This window comes from Tenrec ecaudatus, chromosome 14 (genome assembly GCF_050624435.1).
Source record: "Tenrec ecaudatus isolate mTenEca1 chromosome 14, mTenEca1.hap1, whole genome shotgun sequence".
Classification (NCBI taxonomy): Eukaryota; Metazoa; Chordata; class Mammalia; order Afrosoricida; family Tenrecidae; genus Tenrec; species Tenrec ecaudatus.
Genome location: NC_134543.1, coordinates 55,821,584 through 55,848,611, shown reverse-complemented (window position 1 = coordinate 55,848,611; position 27,028 = coordinate 55,821,584). Strand labels below are relative to the sequence as shown.

Here is a 27,028-nt window from a genome sequence, read left to right as displayed (position 1 = left end):
CCGTCCCCCAGAAAGGTCACATGTAGCTCCTTATAATCGGTTCCCTCTTTCCAAACCACTCACCCCTACCCTCTACCCTCCCAGTATCGCCCCTCACATCCCTGGTCCTGGAGGTATCATCTGCCCTGGATTCCCTGTGTCTCCAGCTCATATCTGCACCAGTGTACATCCTCTGCTCTATCCAGACTTGCAAGGTAGAATTCGGATCGTGATAGTTGGGTGGGTGGGGGGTGGAGGAAGCATTTAGGATCTGGAGGAAAGCTGTATTCTTCATCAGTGCTACATCGCACCCTGACTGACTCATCTCCTCCCCTAGACCTCTCTGCAAGGAGGATCTCCAGTGGCCAACAAATGGGCTTTGGGTCTCAATTCTGCACTTCCCCCTTCATTCACTATGGTAAGATTTTTTTTTCTGATGATGCCTTATACCTGATCCCTTCGACACCTCATTTTCACACAAGCTGGTGTTCTTCTTCCATGTGGGCTTTGTTGCTTCTGAGCTAGATGGCCGCTTTTTTACCTTACAGCCTTTAAAACCCCAGACACTATATCTTTTGATAGCTGGGCACCATCAGCTTTCTTCACCACATTTGTTTATGCACCCATTTGTCTTCAGCAGTCGCATCAGAGAGGTGAGCACACAGTGATATGATTTTTTGTTTCTCGATGCCTGATAACTGATCCCTTCGGCACTTCATGATCGCACAGGCTGGTGTGCTTCTTCCATGTGGGCTTTGTTGCTTCTGGGCTAGATGGCTGCTTGTTTGGCTTCTAGTCTTTCCCAGACGCTATCTCTTTTTTTTTTTTAATTTTAACAATTTATTGGGGCTCATACAATTCTTTTCACAGTTCATATATATACATACATCAATTGTATAAAGCACATCTGTACAGTCTTTGCCCTATTCATTTTTTTCTCTTTTCTTCTTTTACATTTTATTAGGGACTCATACAACTCTTACCACAATCCATAGACGCTATCTCTTTTGATAGCTGGGCACCATCAGCTTTCTTCGCCACATTTGCTTATGCACCTGTTTGTCCTCAGCAATCGTATCATGGAAATATTGTACTTTCAAGAAAGGCAATGGGCTACATTTGGCGTGCAGGCCACTTTCTCAGCATCAGTTTAAAAAATTAACCATTTCTCAATTAAGGCTGTCCACCTTTACCACAGAACGCCTTCTCTTTCCGGGGCAGAGGCTGGTTAGTTTGAGATGCTCACCAGCAGGTAACCCACTAAGCCACCATTAACACTCATTTGCAGCATCACCAAGGGCCATAGGCCCATTTGGCCTATGAACAAAACTCTGAATTGGGTTGGGTTGCTGAAACCAGGATCCGTAAGAAAGCAACGAGGAGCAAGGGCACCTTCCTCACGGAGACCCAAGCACCACTGGCTTCGCCCACCTAGGCTCCGGCTCCGGAGCAGGCTGCGGGCTGGCGCAGGCGCACCGCTTCCGCGGCCCACCAATCTGGACCCTCGACGCGTTCCGTTCGTGCGTGGCGTCGGGCGGGGCGGCCGCGGCGCTCGGGCAGTCGGGGCTCGGCGACGGCGCGGATGGCGGACGCCCAGCTGTTCTGCGTGGCCGAGGAGCGCAGCGGCCACTGCGCGCTGGTGGACGGAAACTTCCTCTACGTGTGGGGGGGCTATGTGGTAAGGGGCAGAGGCGCGCGGGCGCGACGCGCGTTCCCGGCGGGCCGGGCCGGTTCGCCCTCGCAGCCGCGCTCGGCCGGACGCGGTCTCGCCGTGGCTTCCGATCGCGAACCGCCCGCCCGGTGGCCAGGCCCGTCCCCGCGCCGCCGCTGCAGCTGTCGCGTGTCCCACACAGTCGCCCCGCGCGATTTCATGTCCACCGTTCAGTTACCGACGCAGGCTCACGCACACCGAGTGCGCCCTGCTTGATGAATTCGGTTATTGTTTCCCGCGACGCTACTCGAAATAAAAGACTGACATCACTAAGGCACCTAAATTAAGCAATTCTTATGGCGCTCCTTTATTAATGGGTAATAAGATTTTTTCCCCTTTAGTCCCCAAACCAGTGTATAGACACATAGTAGCGATTTTATGACACAGACTACGATGCCAAGTTTTCTAATTACAGTAGGGGTTTGAATGGGTATGTGTGTCTTGCTTTTATAATCATGAGATTCTAAAGTTGGAAAGTGCTTCAGAAAAACACGTCAACCCTTCACAGATCAGGGGAAGGGAAGCTGTCTGGAGGTTCCAAAGAGAGGGTAACATTTAAGTCACAGAAATAAAGTACATACTGCTTATGTTACATAATTCTCAGCTCCAAGTTGGATTTGTTGTTGTTGTCTGTTGGCTTGCTTTTAGTTTGGTGATGTATATATATCAACCACATAAACATATTTTATATGTTTAGTATATACAATAATACATTTGGTATAATGTGTGTGTGTGTGTGTGTGTGTATAGTCAACCAACAACAACAGTGAAACTCACTGCACAGTCATAGTGGCCCTATAAGGCAGAGTAAAACTGCCCCTGTGGGGCTGAAATTCTTTCAAAGGAGTGGAAAGCCTGGTCTTTCTCCTGCAGACAGGTTAGTAGTTCTGAATTGCTAACCTGAGGATCATAGCCCAACGGGTAACCACAGAACAGCCTGAGCTCCCGTTGGTGTATCATAGTGCGGGAAAATTAGACCTAACCCCTGAGTGCCTGCTAGACTTCCGATATGCTGGGAGCGCTCAGACCCCTAATCATAAGTAGCCCGTACAATAATCTCTACCCAGTTTTGTAAATAACAACACGGAGTCAGTCACTCAGTAAATAACTCTAGTGGCCATTTGACCTCAAGGGCTGAAGATACAGGTTTCTCATGTGCTTATTTCTTTCTTACGCTAAAATATGAATGATTCTACTTTCTTTTTGTTCCTACTTTCTCAGTGTTCTTAATGTACACTTCACTATGTCTTCATGGATGTATGCAGACATATTTTGATTGTTTTTGAGCTCTGCCACAAAGATAGAAAATGCCAGGCTTCACCCGTTGCATTGATTGTTTCTTCTGTATTGTTAAAGTGAAGTGAAGAAAACAAAATCACGTAATAAGAGTAATCCGGAATATATCTGGCAGGAGATATTGGGGCCTGTAAGTAGAAGGCTGAGTTTTGTGCAACTCATTTTGATCTTGAAAATGATAGAACTGATTAAGACTGAAGTACTTTGTGTAGCAGTCATTGAATAGAAATATTTGTTTTCCCACCACTTTCAATTGAACGAGTGCTATGAGAACCAGGCAGGCAACTTCAACACAGTTTCAGATCCTCAGTCTACTCAGTTGCGTTGGAGCTGATTCTGACTCATGCAACCCAGGTATGTCTAAGCCTTGAAGAGCTGTGCTCCATTGGCTTGTTAGTGGGTACTGTTTGGGAATAAGATCATCAGACATTTCTTCTGAAGCCCTCTGGTGAACTCAGAACTTTAGGCTTTCAGTTAGCAGACAAGCACGCTAATCGCTTGCACCATGCACGAGTTGGGCCCCAGAGCCTCAATCAGCTACCTTTTAAACCCCAGGAACCGTCAGCAGCTAAACAATACCTAAGGCATCATTGGAAGGAAGGGGAGAGTAGGAAACAAAAAAGAAGACATGGCAGATCTCAAGAAAAAACAAAGATTTTTTTTCCAATAAGTTTTCAGAACAGAAGACAACTAAAGGCTCTGGAATCTGGAGATATTCCAATAGTTAAGAATGATAGCTGATCCCAGAATGTAGGTTTCATGCAGTTTTCCTTCTCCTAAACACACGCAAAAAAGTGTTAAAATTGACCTAAAACTCAAATGATTTACTGATATCTGTCTAAATTACTTACTGCTTTATTGTCATTATAGTGTATAAGTCTTTATATTTGAAAACAGCTCCATCTCCAGAGGTAAGCCAACAGTGGTAAAAAAAATAGATAAAAAGGGGGGGGGCGGATTTTACTTGGTACCAGAATTCTTTCTTTTATTGATCTTGATTCTTACATATACTTTTCACATTACTGAAAGTCATAGAAAATATAGTGGTGCTACTTGGAATATTAAAAGTTGTGAGTTTTCATAAATTTGAGAGGAAAGATTGTGTCTTAGGATGTTTTTTTCTTTCTTTTTAAAAAATCATTTTATTGGGGGCTCATACAGCTCTTATCACAATCCATACATACATCCATTGTGTCAAGCACATTTGTTGAAATCATTTTCAAAACATTTTCTTTCTACTTAAGCTCTTGGTATTGGCGCCTCATTTTACCTCCCTCCCCGGCCCTCCCTGGGATGCTTTTTTCTTATGACTTTAATTATGTGAGAGTTTGATCTCTGTAATAGACTTGATATTAATATACTTTGCCCTGCATTTCATAGAAGATTGCTGTGTGAACATACCTAAGTACATATGTCTCATGGATGTGGACTTAAGAGGAAGAAGATCAACCTAGAAAAGGATTGAGAAGGATAAACTTGAGAGACTCATACTGTCAGATAATAAAACATCACTATACCATACTAATTAAATCAGTGGTCCTAATGCAAGTAAAAATAGCTCAATGGAACAGTAAAGCCTTAAGGACACTGAGCCCAACATAGATTGGTGGTAAATGATATCAGACCATGGACTTGAAGTGTAGGAAAAGTAAGTAATCCAACCAGAAGAAAATATAAGCAACTATAAACCCTTGGGGAAAGAAAAACCAAGTTGGGAAAAATTATAGTGGAAAAGGTTGGATGATCAAACTTAGAAAAAATATTTTAATTGTGATTTTTTTAAAAACAGTAAAAAGACAAAGTGGGTGAGTCTTTGTAACATACAAGGGCACTTGAGAAAGTTGTGGAAAATTAGAGTGAAAAGATAATGGTATTTCCATGGACTTTCTGAAGGCCCTTCATATATGATAGATAACGCCAACCCACTGCCATCAAGGTGGTGCTGAATCAGTGACACTATAGGACATAGTAGAATTGCTTCTTAGGGTTTCTGAGACTAAATCTATTTAGAAAATATGGGAGCAGATACCATTATCTTTCTTCTGTCTGCTGACTGGGGAGTTTGAATGAGAGATCTTGCAGTTAACAGCCTATTGTTTACCTCAGAGCCCTGCGAAGCCTCCTTTATAATTAACAAAGTCCTATAAGAAGTAAAGTTGGTACAAATCTGGCTAGACCAGAGGATGTACATGGGTACAGATAGTAACTGGAAACACAGGGAATCCAGGACAGATGATCCCTTCAGGACCAGTGGTGAGAGTGGCCATACTGGAAGGGTGGAGGGAAGGTGGAGTAGAAAGGGGGAATCGATTAAAAGGATCTTCGTATAGCATCCTCCCTGGGGGGTAGACAACAAAAGTGAAAGGAGACATCGACATCAGACACTGTAAGATAAGACAATTTAAAAATTATCAAGGGTTCATGAGGGAGGGGAAAAAATGAGCTAATACCAAGGGCTCGAGTAGAAAAATGTTTTGAGAATGATGAGGGCAACAAATGTACAAATATGCTTTGCACAATGGATGTATAAGACTGTGATAAGAGTTGTATGAGCCCCCAGTTTAAAAAAAAAGAAAAAGTAAGGTTAATAATAGATAATCCCCAATTTATAATCAGGTTCCATTTAGAGGACTCTTGTAGAAGTTAGTTCTGATGTAGGTAAAATACTTCATTTTAAAGTTTTCATTATTACAATGCCTTTTATTAGTAGTATCTTTATAAATAACATTGAGCATCTGTAAGTGAATGTCTGAGAATAACATCAACAAATTACGTTCTGCAACACTATATGTAGTATATATTGTTAATGATAAGATATACCCCCACCCAAAACAAACAAACAAATAGTTGTAAATAGAGTTATAACAGGATTCTGTCTTAAGTCAGGGATTGCCTGTATTCCCATGGAAAAAGACCAGTGGATATATATAATGTGAATCAAATAAACTCAGTTTAAAACGGTATGATTTTTCTTCTGAAATTTATAGATTACAAAGAACTAGGGTTGGGCAAAGCAGGGGGAAATAAATTCATACACTACTAATGGACAAATGGAGAAAAATTTTGAGGGAAATGTAACATATACAAAAGCCTCTGTATTATTTTTAGGATAATCAGAAACAGTGCAAAAACCTGGAGTCAAATCTGACCCAGAGGTAACAGAGTAGACCTGCTCCATAGAGCTTTCTGGCTATTTGTGCAATGGTTAAGTGTTGTCCTCCAGCCAGTAGACTGGTGGTTTGAGCTCGCACAGCACTTGCCTGCACAACAAAGAAAGACCTGGCGCATCTGCTCCCACACAGATTTTAGCCCTCTGCTCTGTCACACGGCGTTTCTGCGTCATCTCAGGGGCAACTAGCATACATGTGTATGGAAGAGGCTTGCCAGGTCTTGTTCTTGTGGTGGTTCTTGGTGAGTGTGAGCTGCCAGGGTTAGTTCGTTTTCAAGGATAACTGGCACCCAGGAGCTTGCCTTCACATAAGAGTTTGGCTTGAATAGTCCTACATTTACAGACCAACTATATCATGTGGAAGACAGTGATTTCAAATGTCTACATTCTGAACCTCATGCCCCAGGTAGTGATATTCCTCACCTAAAGAACTCCTGTATAGTGGAAAGCAAATGTTTTGCAAATGATGATGGCAATGAATGTACAAAGGTGCTTCACACGATGTATGTATGGATTGTGATAAGAGTTGTATGAGCCCTTAATGATTTTTTTAAAAGAATTCTACTCTGCCTATAGGGTTGATACGAGTCAGAATTGACTTGATGGCAATGAGTTTGGATTTTTTGTTGCTATTACTATTTTAGTTTTCTTTCTTATTTCATAATCTTCAATGTTCTGTTTTAAATATAATAGTTTTTCCTTACTTGGAATCCCTTTTTAAAAAAATATTTTATTAGGAGCTCTTACATATATCATAACATTCCATCAATCACATAAAACAGTATTGTACACCTGCTACCACAGTCGGTTTCAAAACATTTTCTTTTTTTTTCATATAGATGCCATATAATATTTTAAAAATACCATTAAACAATGTATTTTTTTTGTTCATTCTTTTATTTGGGAAAAGTGCTTCTTACAAAAGGGCAGCTGCAAAATACAGACACGTCCGTGACAATTGTTTCTCTGAACGTGAGAGAAGGGGGCGGATCCTTGGGGTCAGAGCAGTAGGTAGACAGCCAGAGCGTCTCCAAGTCACACTCAGGAGGAAGCAGCAAGTGTACCCCCACCACTAGGACGCCCGCCCTTGCTCCGCTGCTGCAGAGCGCGCCTAGGACATGGTGCTGGGTGACGCCCAGTGTTAGCAGGCTCAGGGGCAGGCCAGTCCCCAGACCACCAGCGAAACCTATAAACAATGTATTTTTTATGGTTAAGTATAATATGAGGGGATTTTTTAAAGTATAGAAAAAATGAATTAAAATATAATGGCACCTTCCCACTTTCACCCACTTCTTTTTTTTAAATCATTTTATTAGGTGCTCATACACCACCCATCTCGATCCATACATCAATTGTGTAAAGCACATTTGTACATTCGTTGCTCTCATCATTTTCAAAACTTCTGCTCTCCACCCAAGCCCCTGGCATAAGGTCCTCATTTTTTGCCCTCCCTCCTGACTTCCCCTTCCCTCATGCACCCTTGGTAGTTTATAAATTATTATTATTTTGTCATATCTTACACTGTCCCATGTCTCCCTTCCCCCACTTTTCTGTTGTCCGTCCCCCAGGGAGGAGGTCACATGTAGATCCTTGTAATCGTTTCCCTCTTTCCAACCCACTCTCCCTCTACCCTCCCAGTGTCGCCACTCCCATCACTGGTCCTGAGGGGATCATCTGCCCTGGCTTCCCTGTGTTTCCAGTTCTCATTTGTACCAGTGTATGGACTCCCTTTTTAGATTTCACTGCCCCATATTTTTGGAAGGGAGAGACTAATGAACTTGATATTTCGTATTCTAGACCTTGTTCATTTTAGTTTTGAAAAAGCCCTTCTGTCTTTCTTTTTTTAACACTTTTATTTTTTTATATCATTTTATTAGGAGCTCATACAACTCTTAGCACAATCCATACATACATCAATTGTGTAAAGTACATCTGCACATTCATTGCCCTCATCATTCTCAGAACATCTGCTTTCCTACTAAGCCCCTGACATCAGATCCTCATTTTTTCCCCTACCTCCCCACTCCCCCCTCCCTCATGAACCCTTCATTATTTATAAATTATTATTTTGTCATATCTTTCCCTGCCCTTATGTCTTTCTTCACTTCACTTTGAGCTATGTATCTTTTTATTGGGGAAAACAAAACAAAACCAATTTTTAAGTATATTGTTGATTTTGACATGCTTTAAAATTTTTAATTGTAGTTTCCTGTTCCTGATAAACTTATGTTATCATTACTTTATAATTGATAATCACATTTTTATATATTTTATGCTTTTAGTCTATTGAAGACAATGAAGTATATTTGCCTAATGATGAAATTTGGACCTATGACATTGATAGTGGGTTGTGGTAAGTAATTTTAAATTGAAAATGCACAATTTTAACATGTTATAAACATTTTTATAGACTACAGGTAATTTAAGATCATGTTTAGAATATGCTGCAACATTTATTAAGTCTTTCCTTTTCCTCCAGTGTTTCCTTCTCTGTGGTTCTTTCTCCTAACTCCTTAACCCTTTTCAATTCTTTGTCCTTTAGCATACTTTTCAAGACCAATGCTATCTGAATACTTTGCTTTAATTCTACCAATTCCCAGTTCTAGTAACATGTGTGATTTTTTCTCCCCAAGCAGGTTGGACAGTCTTTGCTATGGAGCTTCTTAGATTTTCATAGACTTGGCATACCACTACATTCAGATTCAATGATTGGCAGTGACAGTTACCATTGAAAGAGTACTCGCAGAGCTCAGGGGACATTTTGACTGGAAAGTTATGGGATCCCGTGTTGTTTTTGCTGCAGGACAATGCACCTCATGGAAGGAGAACTCCCTACCTCGATGTCAGGAAGTTGTGGTGCTTACATTCATGGAAAGCTGTACGTTTTTGGAGGATATGATGACAAAGGATACAGCAATCGAGTAATACCTTCTTTTAATTCAAGAATGCAGCAAAATGTAATCTTTAATGAACCACTTCCTCGCACAACTTTACAAATCTTTTAGGAAGATATATAGTAAATCTAAAATTTTTTATTTTATGAAAATACACTTTTGTGTTTCTCTTCACCCATGTATTTCTTCGTCAGAATTAAGTACATACTCAGGTGATATCCAGGATGGGAGATGATCCATTTTAGCATGTTTTATATATAATTTGTGCTTCTAAAATAAGGTGTATTTTCATTAATTCAATTAAGTTTTTTATACCAATTAAGAAAGACAAAGGTAGTGTTGCTGATTTGAAATGACAAATCCTTCTGATAACAAGTTAATACCTTATCTTCTAATAGTGTTCTCCTCTTTTAAAAGCTTTATTTTGTTAATTTACAAACAAGAGATGGAACATATGTTTGGGAAAAAATCACCAATTTTGAAGGACAGCCACCTACACCACGTGATAAACTTTCTTGCTGGGTTTATAAGGACAGGTAATGCAGTAAAATAATCATCTCATTTACTACATTTAGCCTTGGCCAAAATACTGGAAACTTGAAAATCTGATTTCATTATCTTCTGACTCTGTAACCACGTGATAATGACAAAAATGATGATGGGAATGGAATTCAGGAGCATTGATAAAGGCTGTGATATCAACGTGAATATAGTAAAAGCAACTATTTTCATTTATTAATAATATTTCTGAATAGATCATATATTCACATGGTTAAATTTTGAAGTATTAAAAACTTATACAGTGAACAGCCTCTCACCCTTGTTCCCATTCACAATGCTCCTACACTTACCACACCACACATACACACACACACACACCAACCAAAAAAAACACTTATTACTCTCTTTTGTAGTGACTCCAAAATATGTCTTCCATTGAAATCATTCAAAAGCCACATCAATTAAATTACAGTCTCTCCATGGATAGATAATAGGTATCACTTATTATGAAAATATTTAGTTCATTTATGTTTTTATAATTATTGACAGATTTACATTTTTAAATTACAAAATAAAAATTGTAAGATAGAAGGCCCTTCTGTTCTTTGATTTTGTTATGCCCCATCTTTATTGCATTGAGAATTTTATCTATATTTTTTGGAATTATAGAGTTTTGAGGTTTAATATGTATTTTCTCATGAATAATCTATGATTATTTGAATATTCTTTATTATCAGAGCATATGCTTTTTTATGTATTCATTAGATCATCTTTACTGAGTATAATATTAAGGCTTTTTATACCTTAATTTATGTTATTTACTTGCCCTATCTTGAATGCTAATGAGAACAGGCAATTAAATCCTCCTATTATTGTTTCTCTTTCCATATATCTCCTGTCATTTGTTTTATGAAAATTGCGACTGTGTTGTTTGATGCCCTGTATTTATGGCAGTTATCTCAGTTGTGTATGGTTATCATTAACACTATAAAAGTTACCTCCTTTTTAAAAATGCTTTTGGACTTTAATTCCTTATTGTCTGGTAATAAGGTTTTGAACTCCACTGTCTTTTTATTGGCATTTGCCTGGTATGCTTTTAGGAACCCTAGTAGCATAGCGGTTGTGCGTTTGGCTGTGCTCCGTGAGGTCTAGCAGTTCGAAACCAGCAGCCTCTGTGGGAGAAAGGCTGGGCTTCGACTCCCGTAAAGAGTTGCAGTCTCCGAAGCCTCTGGCCCTGCCCTACAGGGTTGCAGTGAGTTGGCACAGACTCGATGGCAGTGAGGTTTTTGACAGTGCTTTACTTTTGCCATCCTTTTATTTGGAATATTTTTAGAATAATTTTGCTTTTGGCATTTCTCTTATGTATAATATTGTTCTGGTTAGTTTTTTTGTTGTGATTTGGGTGAAGGGGTTACAAAGCAAGTTGGTTTTCTCCTCAGCGATTCATATACATTTTTGTTTTATGACTTTCATTGCAATCTCCCACTTTTTCTATGGTTACCATCTCCATTTGTCCTTGTTTCCTATTCATCCTGCCGTTTGAGTTTATCACTGAGCAGTGCAATGCTATTGTTTTCAAATAATTGTTTACTATCAGTAGTGTGTACTTCACTGATGTTATTGTTCATCTTATAGCCAGTCCATTGTTTGGCTGAATGTTGGTTCTAAGTTTGAACAGTGTTGCCATAAATTGAATTGTGTCAACTTTGCTGGGCCATGATTCTCAGTGGTTTAGCACTTATATGATAATAAAGTAATGTGACAGTTAAGTGATGATATCCCATAATGTGATCATATGCGATAAACCAAGAAAACTGGGATGACATGCAGCTTCCTTAATTCATCACAGTCCTGATTCCCTGCTAAGGGGAGTTTACCTGGGTGTGGTCTGGAACACCATTTGTCTTAAGAGAGAAGTAAGCAGAGAGAGTTACCTACTACCACAAGGAAAGAAGAGCCAGGTTACTTGCACTGTGAACCTACTAGAACCAGGGGAAAATTGATGTCAAGATACCTGGAGACCTGCAAGGGTTTGCTGGTCCCCAGATGTTGCAAGAGACAAGGAGTCTTTCCCAGAGCTACAGAGGAAAAGCCATCTCCTAGAGCCAGGACAGTGAATTTGGATTGCTGACCTCAAACTGTGAGAAAATAAATTTGTTTCTTAAAGCCATCCATGAGTGGTACTTCTGTGGTGCAGCACTACATAACTAAGACAGGTGTCTAAGGGCCATAGTTTTGGGGGATCCACTAATCAGATCAATAAACCTGATGTTTTTCATGATTTTGAATTTTGTTCCACATTTTCCCCACTCTATCCAGAACCTCCTATTGTGTCTCAGAGCAGTTGGCACTCGTAGCTGGCGCCCTCTAGTTCTTCTTGTTTTGGGGTTAGTGTTCGTGTGGTCCAGTAATCATTGGACTAATTGTTTCCACGTGTCTGTGATTTTCTTCTCCTTTCCTCTGGGTAGGCGAGACCGATACTTGCATCTTAGATGATAAATCACAAGCTTTTAAAACCCCAGTTGCTAGTCACTAAAGTAAGATGTAGAACATTTGTGGACTATGTTATGCACACTGACCTTGATGACACCCAGGATGATGGTCCTGAACCTCAGGCTGTTTTGGTGTTGCATTAAAATCATCCCCAAAACAATGACTTGAAACCATGACAATCATTTATTTTACTCAAAAATCAAGATAGTTCTCTCTGGCAGTTTGGCCCTGTAGTTGGAGTCAGTGGCCAGTGCTGAGGTCAGCTCAAAGGCTTCTTCATACACATGAGTGATGCCCAGAGTAGAAGACAACCATCTGTAGATGGAAACCTAGGACTCCTTGAACATCTCTCTCTAGCCCAGTGGTTCTCAACCTTCCTAGTGTCGCGACCCTTTCATATACTTCCTCATGTGTAGTGACCCCCAAACCATAAAATTATCTTCATTGCTACTTCATAACTGTCATTTTGCTACTGTTATGAATTGGGCAATGCCTGTGAAAGGTCGTTCAACCCCCAAAGGGGTCGAGACCCACAGGTTGAGAACCACTGCTATATGCGGTCTTCCACATAGCAGGTTCAAGACAGTTGCTCTTTCACGTGGTTTCTGAAAACTAGTGTCCCAAGAGAAGCTGATTGATTCTTTTATATGCTTTTCTAAATTAGTCTCAAAAGCTCCACTCTCCTTCTGTTTTGTTCTGGGCCGGGGGGTCGGGGGGCTGGCACTAAGTCTGACCCAGTCTCAAGGCAAAGCAGCTCGGTAATTCTGCCTAATCACGAGGGGAGCATCAAGAAATCCAGGCATGTTTTGAAACAATTGGATATGTTTTGTGATACTTACTGATATGTTTGGTGTTCTTTTTTTTAATCGTTTTATTAGGGGCTCATACAACTCATCACAATCCACACATATACCAACTGTGTAAAGCACATTTGTACATTCATTGCCCTCATTATTCTCAAAACATTTGCTCTCCACTTAAGCCCCTGGCATCAGCTCCTCATTTGTTCACCTCCCTCCCCGCTTCCCCCTCCCTCATGAATCCTTGATAATTTATAAATTACTATTTTGTCATATCTTTCCCTGACTGACGTCTCCCTTCACCCACTTTTCTGTTGTCCGTCCCCCAGGGAGGAGGTCACATATAGATCCTTATAATCGGTTCCCCCTTTCCAACCCACTCTCCCTCTACCCTCCCAGTATCGCCACTCACACCACTGGTCCTGAAGGGATCATCCGCCCTGGATTCCCCTGTGTTGCCAGTTCCTATCTGTACCAGTGTACATCCTGTGGTCTAGCCAGACTTGCATGGTAGAATTGGGATCGTGATAATGGAGGGTGGGGGAAGGAAGCATTTAGGAACTAGAGGAAAGTTGTATTTTTCATCATTGCTACATCGTACCCTGGCTGGCTCATCTCCTCCCCGAGACCCTTCTGTAAGGGGATCTCCAGTAGCCTACAAATGGGCTTTGGTTCTCCATTCTGCACTCCCCCCCTCATTCACTATGATGTGATTTTTTGTTCTGATGATGCCCTCTATGCAAAAATACTTTATTAAATTGGCATTCTATGATGTTCACCTTCCCGACACAACCGCTGAAGACAAAGCGGGTTAATAAGCAAATATGATGAAGAAAGCTGATGGTGCTTGGTTATCAAAAGATATAGCATCTGGGGTCTTAAAGGGTTGAAGATAAACAAGCGCCTATCTAGCTCTGAAGCAACAAAGCCCACAAGGAAGAAGCACACCAGCCTGTGTGATCACGAGGTGCCGAAGGGATCAGTTATCAGGCATCAAAGAACAAAAAATCATATCATTGTGTGCTCATTTCCATGACAAGATTGCTGAAGACAAATGGGTGCATAAGCAAATATGGTGAAGAAAGCTGTTGGTGCCCGGCAATCAAAAGATATAGCATCTGGGGTCTTAAAGGCTTGAAGATAAACAAGCAGCCATCTAGCTCTGAAGCAACACCAGCCTGTGCAATCACGAGGTGTCAAAGGGATCAGGTATCAGGCATTATCAGATGTGTTTGGTATTCTATCATTTTATAAATTTCATAAGAAGATGTCAAAAGTTTGTGGAAAATTCCATCATATATATATATATTTTAGAATTTCCTCTGTCTTTTTTTAAAACAATTTATTAGGGGCTCATACAACTCTTATCACAGTCCATACATATACATACATCAATTGTATAAAGCACATCCATACATTCCCTGCCCCAATCATTCTGAAAGCATTTGCTCTCCACTTAAGCCCTTTGCATCAGGTCCTCTTTTTTTCCCCTCCCTCCCCAATTCCATCATATTTTAATTCAGAATTTCCACATAGTTTTTGAGGTCACCTCATTTAAGTGGGCTACTTTTATTTGCTTTATTAAATTTTTTAATTTGTTTTCTCCATCCCTTCTCGGCCTTTTGGCTAAGATCAAGTAATTTGTGCTCTCTAGTGCTTATGAGGGGACATTAAAATGATCATGGAAAATTTTCATTATCTTTTCATTTCATTTTTCTACAAACCTTTAAAGCCCCTTAAATTTCTACTTTTACATATGCTCCTGGCATATTTTTCCGTTAGACCCTATCAGTTGGTTCTCATCTTAGTTTCCTAGAGATCCTGAAACAAAACACCCCACAGTGGCTTTCTCACTTCCATCCAGTCCCTGCTGACACGCAGCGCCATATAGGACAGGGTGGAACTGCCCGCTGCGCATTTCCAACACTAAATCTTTTTTTTTAATTATTTTTAATGTTTTTTTTTAAATCATTTTGTTGGGGGTCTCGTACAACTCTTATCACAATCCATACATCCATCCATTATGGCAAGCACATTTGTATATTTGTTGCCCTCATCATTCTCAAAACATTTGCTTTCCACTTGAGCCCTTGGTATCAGCTCATTATTTTTCCCCTCCCTCCCCACTCCTCCTCCCTCATGAACCCTTGATAATTTATAAATTATTATTTGTCATATCCTACACTGTCCGATGTCTCCCTTCACCCACTTTTCTGTTGTCCCTCCCCCAGGGAGAAGGTTACACGTAGATCCTTGCAATTGGTTCCCCTTTTCTACCCTAGCTTCCCTCCATCCTCCCAGTATTGCCACTCTTACCACTGGTCCTAAAGGGATCATCTGTCTTGGATTCTCTGTGTTTTCAGTTCCTATCTGTACTAGTGTACATTATCTGGTCTCGCCAGATTTGTAAGGTAGAATTGAGATCATGTTGGGAGGGCGCAGCGAGGAAGAATTTAGGAACTAGAAGAAAATTGTATGTTTCATCATTGCAACACTGCACCCTGACTGGCTCTTCTCCTCCCCATAACCCTTCTGTAAGGGGATGTCCAGTTGCCTACAGATGGGTCTTGGGTCCCCAGTCTGTGTTCCCCCTCATTCACAATGATTTGATTTTTTGTTCTTTGATGCCCGATACCTGATCCCTTCCACACCTTGTGATCACACAATCTTGGTGTGCTTCCATGTGGGTTTTTGATGCTTCTGAGCTAGATGGCCGCTTGTTTACTTTCAAGCCTTTAAGATCCCAGATGTTATATCTTTTGATAGCGGGGCAACATCAGCTTTCTTCACAACTTTTGCTTATGCACCTATTTGTCTTCAGCGATTGTGTCTGATAGGTGAGCATCATGGGATGCCAGTTTAATAGAACAAAGTGTTCTTGCATTGAGGGAGTACTTGAGTAGAGGCCCAGTGTCTATCTGCTACCTTAATACTAAACCTATTAATATATGCACATAGATCTATTTCCCCATCCTCATATATAGATATATTTACATAAGTACATGTCTTTAGACCTCTATGAATGCCCTTTGCCACCTAGTTCTTTCCTGTATTTCCTTTTACTTTCCTCTTGTCCCACTATCATGCTCAGCCTTCATTTGTCGTTCCATAATTCCTCTTGGTTACATTACCCTTTATCAAGACCTACCAGGCCTCTTATAACCTCCTCACCACCAATTTTGGGTCACTTGTTGTTCCCTGGTTACTGAGTTAATACCACTTCCTTTCCCCCTACCACCCCCTCTACCATGCCCCACCTGCCACCGGAACTGTTCCTCTTATGTTCTCCTCCAGATTGTTCATCCAGCCTATCTTATTTAGACAGACTTGCACAAAAACAAAGCCACAATAAGAAAAAAAACAATGACAAAAGAAAAAAAATATCCTGTAGATAGATCAAGGACTGTTTGTTGGCCTTTAAGAGTGTTTTCCTGTTGAGCCGTGGCTCCAAAGTCTATATTTGGTATTCCCTGGGGACTTTATTGCTCTGTTCCCCTGGCTGTTCTGTTGTACGCCCTTAGTGTTTTGCCTTGGTGTGGTGGGGTCAAATCAGGTGCAATTCCTACACTGTGTCTCCAGTGTTGCCCCCTGTAGAGCTATGGGTCAGTGAGGGATATAATGTCTGGACATTATATAATATAATGTCCATATAATATAATGGACAGGCCATATGGTCTTCTCTGTTTTGACTCCTCTGAGCAGGGCTATCGTCCTCAAGGCTTGGTGGGCCAGGATGTGCTCCACTCTCTCTTCCTCCCCCTTCATTTGCTCCTGTGTGCTCTGATCAGACATGTCCCTCTCCCTGAGCTGCAGCTTCAGAGCTGTCCTCTGAAATAAATTCTTCTTGGGGGGAGGGGCAGGTGTCCATATAGTTGGGATTGGGGCCGGCCCCTCAGACCTCACCACTGGTTCCCTACTCCATGCTGATATGTTGCATTCACATCTTGGAGCACTGGGTTGAAGTCCAAGACTAAATCTTACAGAAGTAGAAAGCCCCCTCTTTCTCCTGAGGAGTGGCTGGTTCAAAAATTGCTGATCTTGTGATTTTCAGTGAAAAAGTAACTTAATGTTTTACTGTTCTGAAAGTAGAAAAGTAAAGGTCACAATGGTATTGATTCCTTCTGAGCTCTCTGAGAGAAAAAGCTTCACCTCTCTCTCCTACCTTCTGGTGGCACGTACCAAGCCTTGCCATTCCTTGACTTGCCATCTACATATGCCTCTTGTCGAGACATGGCTGTTCTTATTCTAAGTCCTCAAAACTGTCCTCTCTTAAGAGACATCATTTAGATAGGATTATTATCTACTGTAGTTCCAAATAAAGTCATATTTACATGGACTAGGAAATAGGACTTGACATATTATTTGTGGACACAATTTTTTCCTGATTTTTTATTGACCATTTTATTGGGGGGGTATTATAAATCGTACAGCAATCTATCATTCAACTGTGTTAAACATGCTTGCACATGTTGCCATTAGCATTTCCAAAGCATTTTCTTTCTACTTGAGCCGTTGTTATCAGCTCCTCTTTTTTCCTCTCTCTCCCCCACCCTCCCACCCTCATGAATACTTGATCAATTATATATTATTATTATTATTATTTTGTGCTTTACACTGTCAGTTGTCTCCCTTAACTCACATTTCTATTATTTGCCCCCCTCTGAAGGAGTTATATATCCAACCTTGTGATAAGTTCTCCCTTTCTCCCCCTTCCCAATCCCCACCCCCTACCCTCATGATATCACCACTCCCACTACTGTTCCTGAGGGTTTTATCTGTCCTGAATTCCATGTGTCTAGAGCTCTTATCTGTACCAATGTGTACTCCAGTCTAATCAGATTTGTAATGTAGAATTGGGTCATGGTAATGTGTGGGTGGATGTGGTGGTGGGGGGGAACATTCAGGAACTAGAGGAATGATGTGTGTTTCCTTGGTGCTATACTGCACCCTGGTTGAATCGTCCCTTCCTTGTGACCCTTCTGTGGGGGATGTCCAAATGTCTACAGATGAACTTTGGGTCTCCACTCCAACCCCCCCCCCTCTTTTGCATCAATATAATTGTTTATTTTGGATCTTTTAATACTGATACCCGATCCCATTGACATCTCATGATCACACAGGCTAAGGTGCTTCTTCCATGAGGGCTTTGCTGCTTCTCTGCTAAATGGCTGCTTGTTTAACTTCAAGTCTTTAAGACCCCAGATACTGTATCTTTTGATAGCTGGGCACCATGGAACAACACAGTTTAATTGATAGCAGTTTCCTATCTAAGCATCAGTAAAACTAATGGACTAGTTTTATTGATTTTGGTATTTAGTCGCTTCCTTCTTTCCCTTACTCTTCCCTTTCACTTAATACCTGTTTATCTTAAGTATGTTTCAAAGTCACTTTTCCTTTTTTTTTGAGGAGCAAGAGAAATAAGCTTCAGTTTAGTACATTGTCTCTTAGTCATTTTCTTGCCAATTCTTTGAACTTTATTGATTTGTGTGTGTCTAGTGATTTCTTTCTGTTAGCTGTTTTTATTGATATGATCATTACAGTTTTTTTCTTTTGCTTTGTTAATGTGATGTGTTATGATGTTGGTGGGGTTTTTTCTTTCTATGTATTAAGCTAACCTTGAATTCATAAAATAATACTATTTGGTCACAATGTGTATTGCCCTTTTTATTTATGATGGATTCAAGGATTTTTATATCTGATCATGAGGGATATTGTCATATAATTTTATAATATTTTTGTCAGGTTTTGGGTTTGGGCTTATAATGCTGACCTCAAAAATAGTAGGAAAATGATCTCTTTGTTTCTCACTAAGTTAGTGTAGTATTGATATTATTTCACTAGTAAAGATATATTGCAGTTCTTAGTAGAAAGGGTTTAGACTATAAATTTAATTCCTTTAACATAGATGGGACTGATTCATTCTTTGTAGTCTGTTCTTAGTCTGGAAGTTCCACTGAAAACTGTTAAAATCCTTCAGAACTGGATTCCTCATCATCATCATCTGTATCCCAATGCAGAGCTTCAGCTGGTGTGAGGTTATCATAGACGCTGTCCTCACTGAGATCGCTGTCATCACCATCACTGCTGTCATTTTCATACAGAGTGCAGTCTTCACTGCCATCCATAGCATTACTAATACTACATTTCTGGAAGGCAGGTCACACCATGTCTTCTGGAATGTCTTCCCATGCATCTTGAACCCACTTTGCTATTAACTCTATGTCAGGCTTCATGAGATTTCCTCCTTTTGTTAGTCGGGCTTGACCAGATGACATCCATTCATGCCACATCCTTCACACACAGTCTTTAAAAGACTTATTCAAAGATACACGTCATAGGACGGCTCTGATTGGTTAGATGTGAGTAAACAAACATTCAAAGCCCTGCAGTGTCAGCGGGGCTTTGAATGAACAGGGGAGAAATTGCAATCACCCACGAGATAACAGGCGCTTGTCATGGTACCTCAGGGGGCCCCAGCGAGATGTTACACCTCACTGGGGTACCACTGACCTGTATATAAGCCGAACCCCAGTTTTTCAGCACATTTTTCTGCTGAAAAGCTTGGCTTATACACAGGTATATACAGAATATCTTTTGCTAGCCAGATACCTTCAGCTTTCTTCACCACATTTGCTTACGCACACATTTTTCTTCAATCCTGTAGGGAAGGTGAGCATCCTGGCATGCCAATTTAATAGAACAACGTGTTCTTGCATTGAATAAGTGCTTGAGTGGAGGCCCAATGTCCATCTGCTGCCTTAGTACTAAACCTATAAATATATGCACATAGATCTGTTTCCCTACACTCATATAAATACATTTACATATGTACATTCTAGTGTTTAGACCTCTATAAATACCCTTTGTCACCTAGTTCTTTCCTCTATTTCCTTTTACTTTCCTCTTGTTCCACTATCATGCTCAGCCTTCATTTGGGTTTCAGTAATTTCTCTCGGTTACCTTGCCCTTGCTGAATCTCTACCAGGCCACTCACATCCTCCTTGCTACTGATTTTGGATTACTTGTTGCTCCCCTGTCCCTGGGTTGGTCAGCACCACCTCCTTACCCCTCTCTTGTGTCCCCCCTGAACCATGGGTCCCGTTGTTTTCTCCTCCTGACTATTCATCCAGTCCATCTTATCTAGATAGATCTGTAGAGATAATAACATGCTCCAAAAATCAAGCCATAGCAAGATAGGCGATGAATGAGAACACAGCAATGACAACAAAAAAGGAAACCAATTACCCATAGAAGAATAAATTAATTAAAATAAAAAAATTTTAGAAAGAAAAAACCTGTAAATAGATCAAGGTCTGATTGTTTGATCTCTAGGCGTGTCCTTCAGTCAGGTCTGATGGGGCACCAAGATTTGGCCCCAGAGTCTGTCCTTTGTACTCCCTTGGGGGTTCCCTGCTCTGCTCCCATGGTTGTCTGCCGCACGCCTTTAGTGGTTTGCCTCGGTGTCACGGAGTCAGTCTGGACACTGAGTCTCCAATGTCCCCCTTAGGGCCCTGGGCCAGCAAGGGACGGTGTGTCTTGTAGTCAGATCAGCCATATTGTCCACTCTGTGCATTGGCTGTTCAGTGCGGGGATATAGTCCTCCAGGCCTGGTGGGCCAGGATGTGCTCCACTCTCTCTTCCTCCCCTGCATTTGCTCCCATTTGCTCTGATTAGATATGCCCCTCTTCCCTAGCTGCAGCTTCAGTGCTGTCCTCTACAGTAAATTCTTCTGGGGGAAGGGGCAGTTGTCCATGTAGCTGGTATGGGGGCCGAGCCCTCAGGCTCCTCCACTCCTTGCCGGCACGCTGCATTTGTCTGGCATTGGCTTTAAGTCTGATCTCTCTGTCCCTGTGGAGACACAAACAATACCCTTCCCTAGTGCCCTATTCCCCTGTCACACATCTTTTTTTTTTCTTTCCCCTTTCCTCCCTCCCTGTCCCCTTTTTAGTTGGCTACTATATGTACCCCGGGAGTTGGTCTGGCCCCTGCCATACTACGTGGACCTCCCCTGGAGTGTTTGTATACAGTAGCTTTTTCCCTATGTCCCTGTTGTGTTTACTTTTCTGTTCTATATTATGTACACACACACACACACACACACACACACACACACTTACCTCAGCGGACATGTCCTCCTTTTAACCTCATTTCAAATCCTGTTTCCAGAAGTGCTGTGATTTTTTTGTTTACCTTGTAAACTAAACTGGCTCTTAGCTTTTTTCCACTGTTAGGTTAGGATATCTTCTTGTGTCTGATCACTCACTTTGTTTTCCAACTCTCAAATTTTTGTCCCCTCTTTCCCTCTTGAAGATATTTCTAGTCATGATACCTGGTAACACATTGGTTAAAGTTCTCAGCCACTAACAGAGAGGTTCTTAGCTTGAACCTCTCAGCTGTGCCCTGGGAGAAAAACGTGGCCCTTTGCTTTCATCATGATTGACAGCCATGGAACCCCTATCAGATAGCTCTGCTTTGTTCCTCCATGGTCTCTGGCAGTTGAAATCAACTCATTGCCAGCTTGTGTTTAGTCGTGGATACAATTTACATACAGTTTTCACTTCTTGTCATGTTTTTGTCCATATTGAGTTTCAGGATAAATGCTGCCTTATGTTGAAAAGTTTTTTATCCCCCTATTGTTTTAGATCACTGTTTTATCAAAGTGGCTGTATTGACCCCTTTGGGGGTAAGGGTTGTTGGTGGGTGGCACCACTGGAACAACCCCGGGGTGTTAAAAAAGCAGATAGCTACTTTATCTGGATCGTGGACTATAGCACAACAGTATGTCTCGTAGTGGGATCAGCCATATTGTCCACTCTGTCCATTGGCTGTTCAGATGGGGATATCGTCCTCCAGACCTGATGGGCCAGGATGTGCTCCACTCTCTCTTCCTCCCCCTGCATTTGCTCCCATTTGCTCTGATTGAACATGCCCCTCTCCCCTAGCTGCAGCTTCAGTGCCGCCCTCTCAAGTAAATTCTTCTGGGGTGAAGGGCAGTTGTCCACGTAGCTGATGTGGGCCACTAACAGAGCCCACAGGCCCCTCCACTGGCTCCCCACTCCTTGCTGGCACACTGCATTCATCTGGCACTGGCTTTATATCTGGTCCCTCTTTCCCTGTGGAGACACAACAATACCCTCCCCTTGGGTGGGTCAGTGCCCTATTCCCCCATCACACATCTTTTTTTTCTTTTCCCTTTCCTCCCTCCACCCCTGTTTTAGTTAGCTAGCATATGTACCCCTGGATTTCGTCTGTGGCCCCTGCCATACAAACTGGACCTCACCCCTGGAGTGTTTGAATACAGTAGCTTTTTCCCTGTGCCCCTTTTGCACTTACCTTTCTTTTCTCTTTTATATAGATATATAAACTTACCTCAGTGGACTCATGTTATACTTGTCCTTTTGTGCTTGGCTTACTTCACTTAGCATAATTTCCTCCAGTTCTTCCCAGGCAGCAATATGCTTCATGCCCATCACTGCTTTTTAGCGATACATAGTACTCTATAGTATGTATGTACAACAGTTGTTTAAACCATTCGTCTGTTGATGGAAATTTGGGTTGTTTCCAACTCCTTGTGATTGTGAACTGTGCCACAATGAGCATTGGAGCACAGATGTCTGGTCGTGGTTTGTTTCTTGCCTCTTCTGGGTATATGCCCAGTGGAGGGATTGCTGGGTTGTATGGTAACTCAATTTCCATCTGTTTGAGGATTTACCAAATCGATTTCCACATCGTTGGTTTTAAGGCACTGTCTGATCATCCTTGGGCAATCTTTGAGTCTGCCCACATTGACTATTTTCTTTCTTGAATATGGGTCATACATATATCTATTTTTTACTTTCAGACACCTTGTAATTTTTTGCTCTGTGCCTAACATTCTATTTTAAAACACAGCTAAGATTAGAGTAAGTGATCTTTTTCTCTAGAAAGTGACATATCAATTCTTTTCTTTCACTGCTGGAAAAGGAATTGAGTTTAGTCTGATGTTGATATGAATTGAGGTTTTGTTGAAGTTTAAATTTGGTTAGTTTACCACTGGTTTTAAGGATTTCTAGGCAGAATCAATACTTTTCTTCAGCGAGACCTCTTGTTTGAGCACTGGAGATTTTCTAAACAAAATTAAGTTATTACCACTCAACATTTTTGGAGACATTATCATATTTTTAGACAATATGCATTAGGACATGTGTGGAAAATTAGCATAGTGTGCTTACAAAAAGATTTTTATGGTTGGCAAAATATATGTATGATTTTGACGGAGGGAGGCACATATAGGTTTTTGTTTTGTTCCATTTCTGCCAACCACGCCCTCCCCTGTGATATGTTTAGAGTACAATATGATAATCTTCTTAGCATGCCATCTTTATCATAATACCTAAGGTAGGAGGGCAAACTTAGAAATTATATCTATTTATTTATCCATATATGTGGATAGATAGATATTGCATTATTTACATAAAATTGCACCAGTTGCATATTGTTTTTGGCTTTAGTGAATTCTAGTTGTTCTTGAATCAGACTTCATATTTTATGCACCTTCGGGTGCCTTTCAGCCTTGCACCTCCTCCCCTGGCCTTTCGATGGCATCTATACTCTTTGAAGGCTTAGCTTGCTCTGAGTTGAGCATTCATTGAGGAGAATGGAAAAGTGTATTGAGTGGATTTACGCCTAATTTTTTCCTTAAGATTCCAATTTTCATGTCAGCCTACAAAAACCAAACTCACTGACATGGGACAATGCTGATTCATAGTGACCCTCAGTGGGATTCTGAGACTGTAACTGTTTTCAGGAGTAAAAAGCCCAGTCTTTGTCCTGCAGAGCTGTTGGTAGTTTTGAACTACCAAATATTCAGAGAGCACCTCTGTATGTATACAGTGTACCACCAAGGCTCACCAACCTTCAAGGGGCTCTTAAATTTTCTAGGGTGTGGTATAGCAGTGATGAAGCACATAATTATCCTTTAGTTCTTTTTTTAAAACTGTTTTATTAGGGCTCATACAACTTATCACAATCCATACATCCATCCATTGTGTAAAGCACATCTGTATATTCATTGCCCTCATCATTCTCAAAACATTTGCTCTCTACCTAAGCCCCTGGCATCAGCTTTTAACAGGAAGCTTCATCTTTTCTACCTCAAGTGGGCTGGTGACTTCAAACTGCTGACCTTGTGGTTCGCAGCTCAATGTACAATCCACTGCGCCACAAAGGCTCCCTTTAGTTTTTTAATATTTCCTCCCCTTACTATTTTTTAAAATCATTTTATTGGGGGCTCATACAATTCTTACCACAATCCATACTTCCATCCATTGTGTCAAGCACATTTGTACATTTGTTGCCATCATCATTCTCAAAACATTTGCTTTCTACTTGAGCTCATTTTTTCCCTTTCCCTCCTCCACCCTCTGTCCCTCACAAACCTTTGATAATTTATAAATTCTTATTTTTTTTCATGTCTTACACTGATCCATGTCTCCCTCCACCCACTTTTCTGTTGTCCATTCCCCAGGGAGAGGGTTATATGTTGATCATTGTAGTTGGTTTCCCCCTTTCAACCTCACTTTCTCCTTCCCTTCCTGATATGGCTACCCTCATTATGGGCCTGAGGGGTTTATCTGTCCTGGATTCCCTGTGTTTCCAGCTCTGATCTGTACCAATGTATATCCTCTGGTCTAGCCGAATTTGTAAAGCAGAATTGGGATCATGATAGTGGGGGCGAGGAAGCATTAAAGAACTAGAGGAAAGTTGTATGTTTCGTCGATGCTATATTGTACCCTGACTGCCTTGTCTCCTCCCCACAGACCTTCTGTAAGGGGAATGTCCAGTTGCCTACAAATGGGTTTTGGGTCCCCACTCTGCACTCTCCCTCATTCACAATGATAGGATTTTTTGTTCTTTGATGCCTGATACCTGATCCCATCAACACCTCATGATCACACAGGCTGGTGTGCTTCTTCCATGTGGGCTTTGTTGCTTCTCAGCTAGATGGCCGCTTGTTTATCTTGAAGCCTTTAAGACCCCAGACACACACACAAAAAACACCCCAGACATTATCTCTTTTGATAGCCGGGCACCCATCAGTTTTCTTCACCACATTTGCTTATGCACTTGCTTTGTCTTCAGCGATCATGTTGGGTAAGTGAGCATCATGGAATGCCAGTTTAATAGAACAAAGTATTTTTGCATTGAGGGAGTACTTGAGTAGAGGCCCAATGTCCATCTGGTACCTTAATATTTAACCTATAAATATATGCACATAAATCTATTTCCCCATCATCATATAAAATATATCTACATATGTACATGCCTGTATTTAGACCTCTATAGATCCCCTTTGTCTCCTACTTCTTTCCTCTATTTCCTTTTATTTTCCTCTTGTCTCACTATCATGTTCAGCTTTCATTCAGGTTTTGGTAATTCCTCTCTGTTACATTGCCTTTGAGCAAGCCCTACCAGGCCTCCTGCATCCTCCTTCCCATTGATTTTGGATCACTTGTACCCTTGTCCCTAGGTTTGTTATCACCCACTTCCTTTCTCCCCGCTCCCCCTCTCTCATGTCCCCCTGGAACTGTAAGTCCCATTGTTTTCTCCTCCAGATTGTTTATCCTTCCTCATCTTATTATTATGGTCTTTGTTTAACCGCATCAATCTTGTTAGATATGCATATGGTCCTTTGTATAATTAAGAGCCTTGGATGCAGGAAAGCCAAAATAGATAACCCTTCAGAAACACTAATGGAAGTAATGATTCCCTGAAGGTACAGGAAGAGAGAAGGGATGGGGAACTGATAGCAATGACGACTGTGTAATCCCACTGGAGGGGAATGAATAACAGAGTCACAGGTGGATGCATACATTGGATGGTATAAGATATGGCCAATAATAATAGTGATATAATGATAAGGCTTTCTGAGAGGTACCTTGAGGGAGGGAGGGATAACGTGGAACTGATATCAAAGAGTTCAAGAAGAAAGAAAATGTTCTAAAACTGATGGTGGTAGCAATTGTAAAATTATGCTTGATCTAACTGAATTATGGACTGTCATAATAGCTTTTCAGCTCTGCATAAACTGAAAGCATCCTCTTTACAGTTTGTCCTTTTGTTTTTATTTTTCAGGTTAATCTATTTTGGTGGCTATGGGTGTAGGAGACAAAATGAACTCCAAGATTGTTTTGATGTTCATGATGCATCTTGGGTAAGAGAGTATTCACTGTTTTTCCTTTAGTGCACAGTACAACCTTAAGCTATGTAGAGATTCTGAGCCTTATCATGTTAGATCTCTCTGGAGCTAGAGTTATACCTCGGTCCTTGGCTCCACGTGAGAAAGAATTCACGCTGAAGCTTGGTTGTTCGTGATCCAAGTGAGTTTTATGAGAGTTAGAAGAAGTTTCAGGTTTACACAGCACCCATAGGACTCCTCCCGACCATGCAGCCTGGCAGAAGCTGCTCAGCTTCATGCAGACAAAGTGTGTTTCGACTCTGGGCTCCTGCCTTTTCAAGGATTCCACGGGGAGACGTGGTGGACGAACCCTGATCGACCCCATTGGCTGAATTGAATTCACCTGGTCTAGGTGGGCCAATCCAGGTTCAGCGCCCACCCATGCCTACTGGTGGGAAACCCGAACCTCTGAGCCTGTGCAGTGCGCCACTCCTTGTTCCGTGTTTGGCTCTCTGGGCATGCGTTAATGGACACTCCCCAACCCTGCGCTAGAACTACCTAACAATCTTTCCCATTGTAAGACGTACCCATTTGCTATAATAGACACTATGACAAAAATGTATTTTCTCTCTTCTAACTTTGTATTCATTTAAAACAAGGTGTTCACCTTCATGAACACAGGCGGAAACACTTGTTTTCTGAACAGGAGTTTGGTCATTTAGCTGGTTTTTTTTTTTTTGCCAGAGAGACAAGTAGAGACTTTAGCACAACTTAGCAGAATTGTGCTTTACTGACATACTTCTTTTAGCTGTATCCATCCAGAATTGTTTATAATTCAGACTGCTCCCATATGAATGAGTGAGTTGACTGATATTGATGCTTACTTAGCTGTTTATTCATAATTTATAGAAAACAAACCATTATTAATAAAAGATACTATGAATTGTGAAAATTTTTAAAAATTAAGAAATTGTTATAAACATTGATAATCCAACCTTGAAGTTTTACATCACATTAGCATATATTATT

General features: G+C 41.1%; 1 protein-coding gene across 3 annotated transcripts in view; it reads left to right on the top strand.

Annotated features, from left to right (window-relative positions):
• The first annotated feature begins 1,522 nt into the window (after positions 1–1,522).
• Positions 1,523–27,028, top strand: part of KLHDC1 (kelch domain containing 1) — a 60,977-nt gene continuing 35,471 nt past the window's right edge. For 2 of the 3 annotated variants that reach the window (XM_075531037.1, XM_075531039.1), the window contains exons 1-5: positions 1,523–1,657; positions 8,438–8,508; positions 8,959–9,112; positions 9,467–9,585; positions 25,957–26,035. In XM_075531037.1, coding sequence (XP_075387152.1) covers positions 1,562–1,657; positions 8,438–8,508; positions 8,959–9,112; positions 9,467–9,585; positions 25,957–26,035 — 519 coding nt within the window. In that variant the 5' untranslated portion in view covers positions 1,523–1,561. The remainder of the gene's footprint in view (positions 1,658–8,437; positions 8,509–8,958; positions 9,113–9,466; positions 9,586–25,956; positions 26,036–27,028) is intronic. The other variant, XM_075531038.1, reaches the window with a different exon arrangement.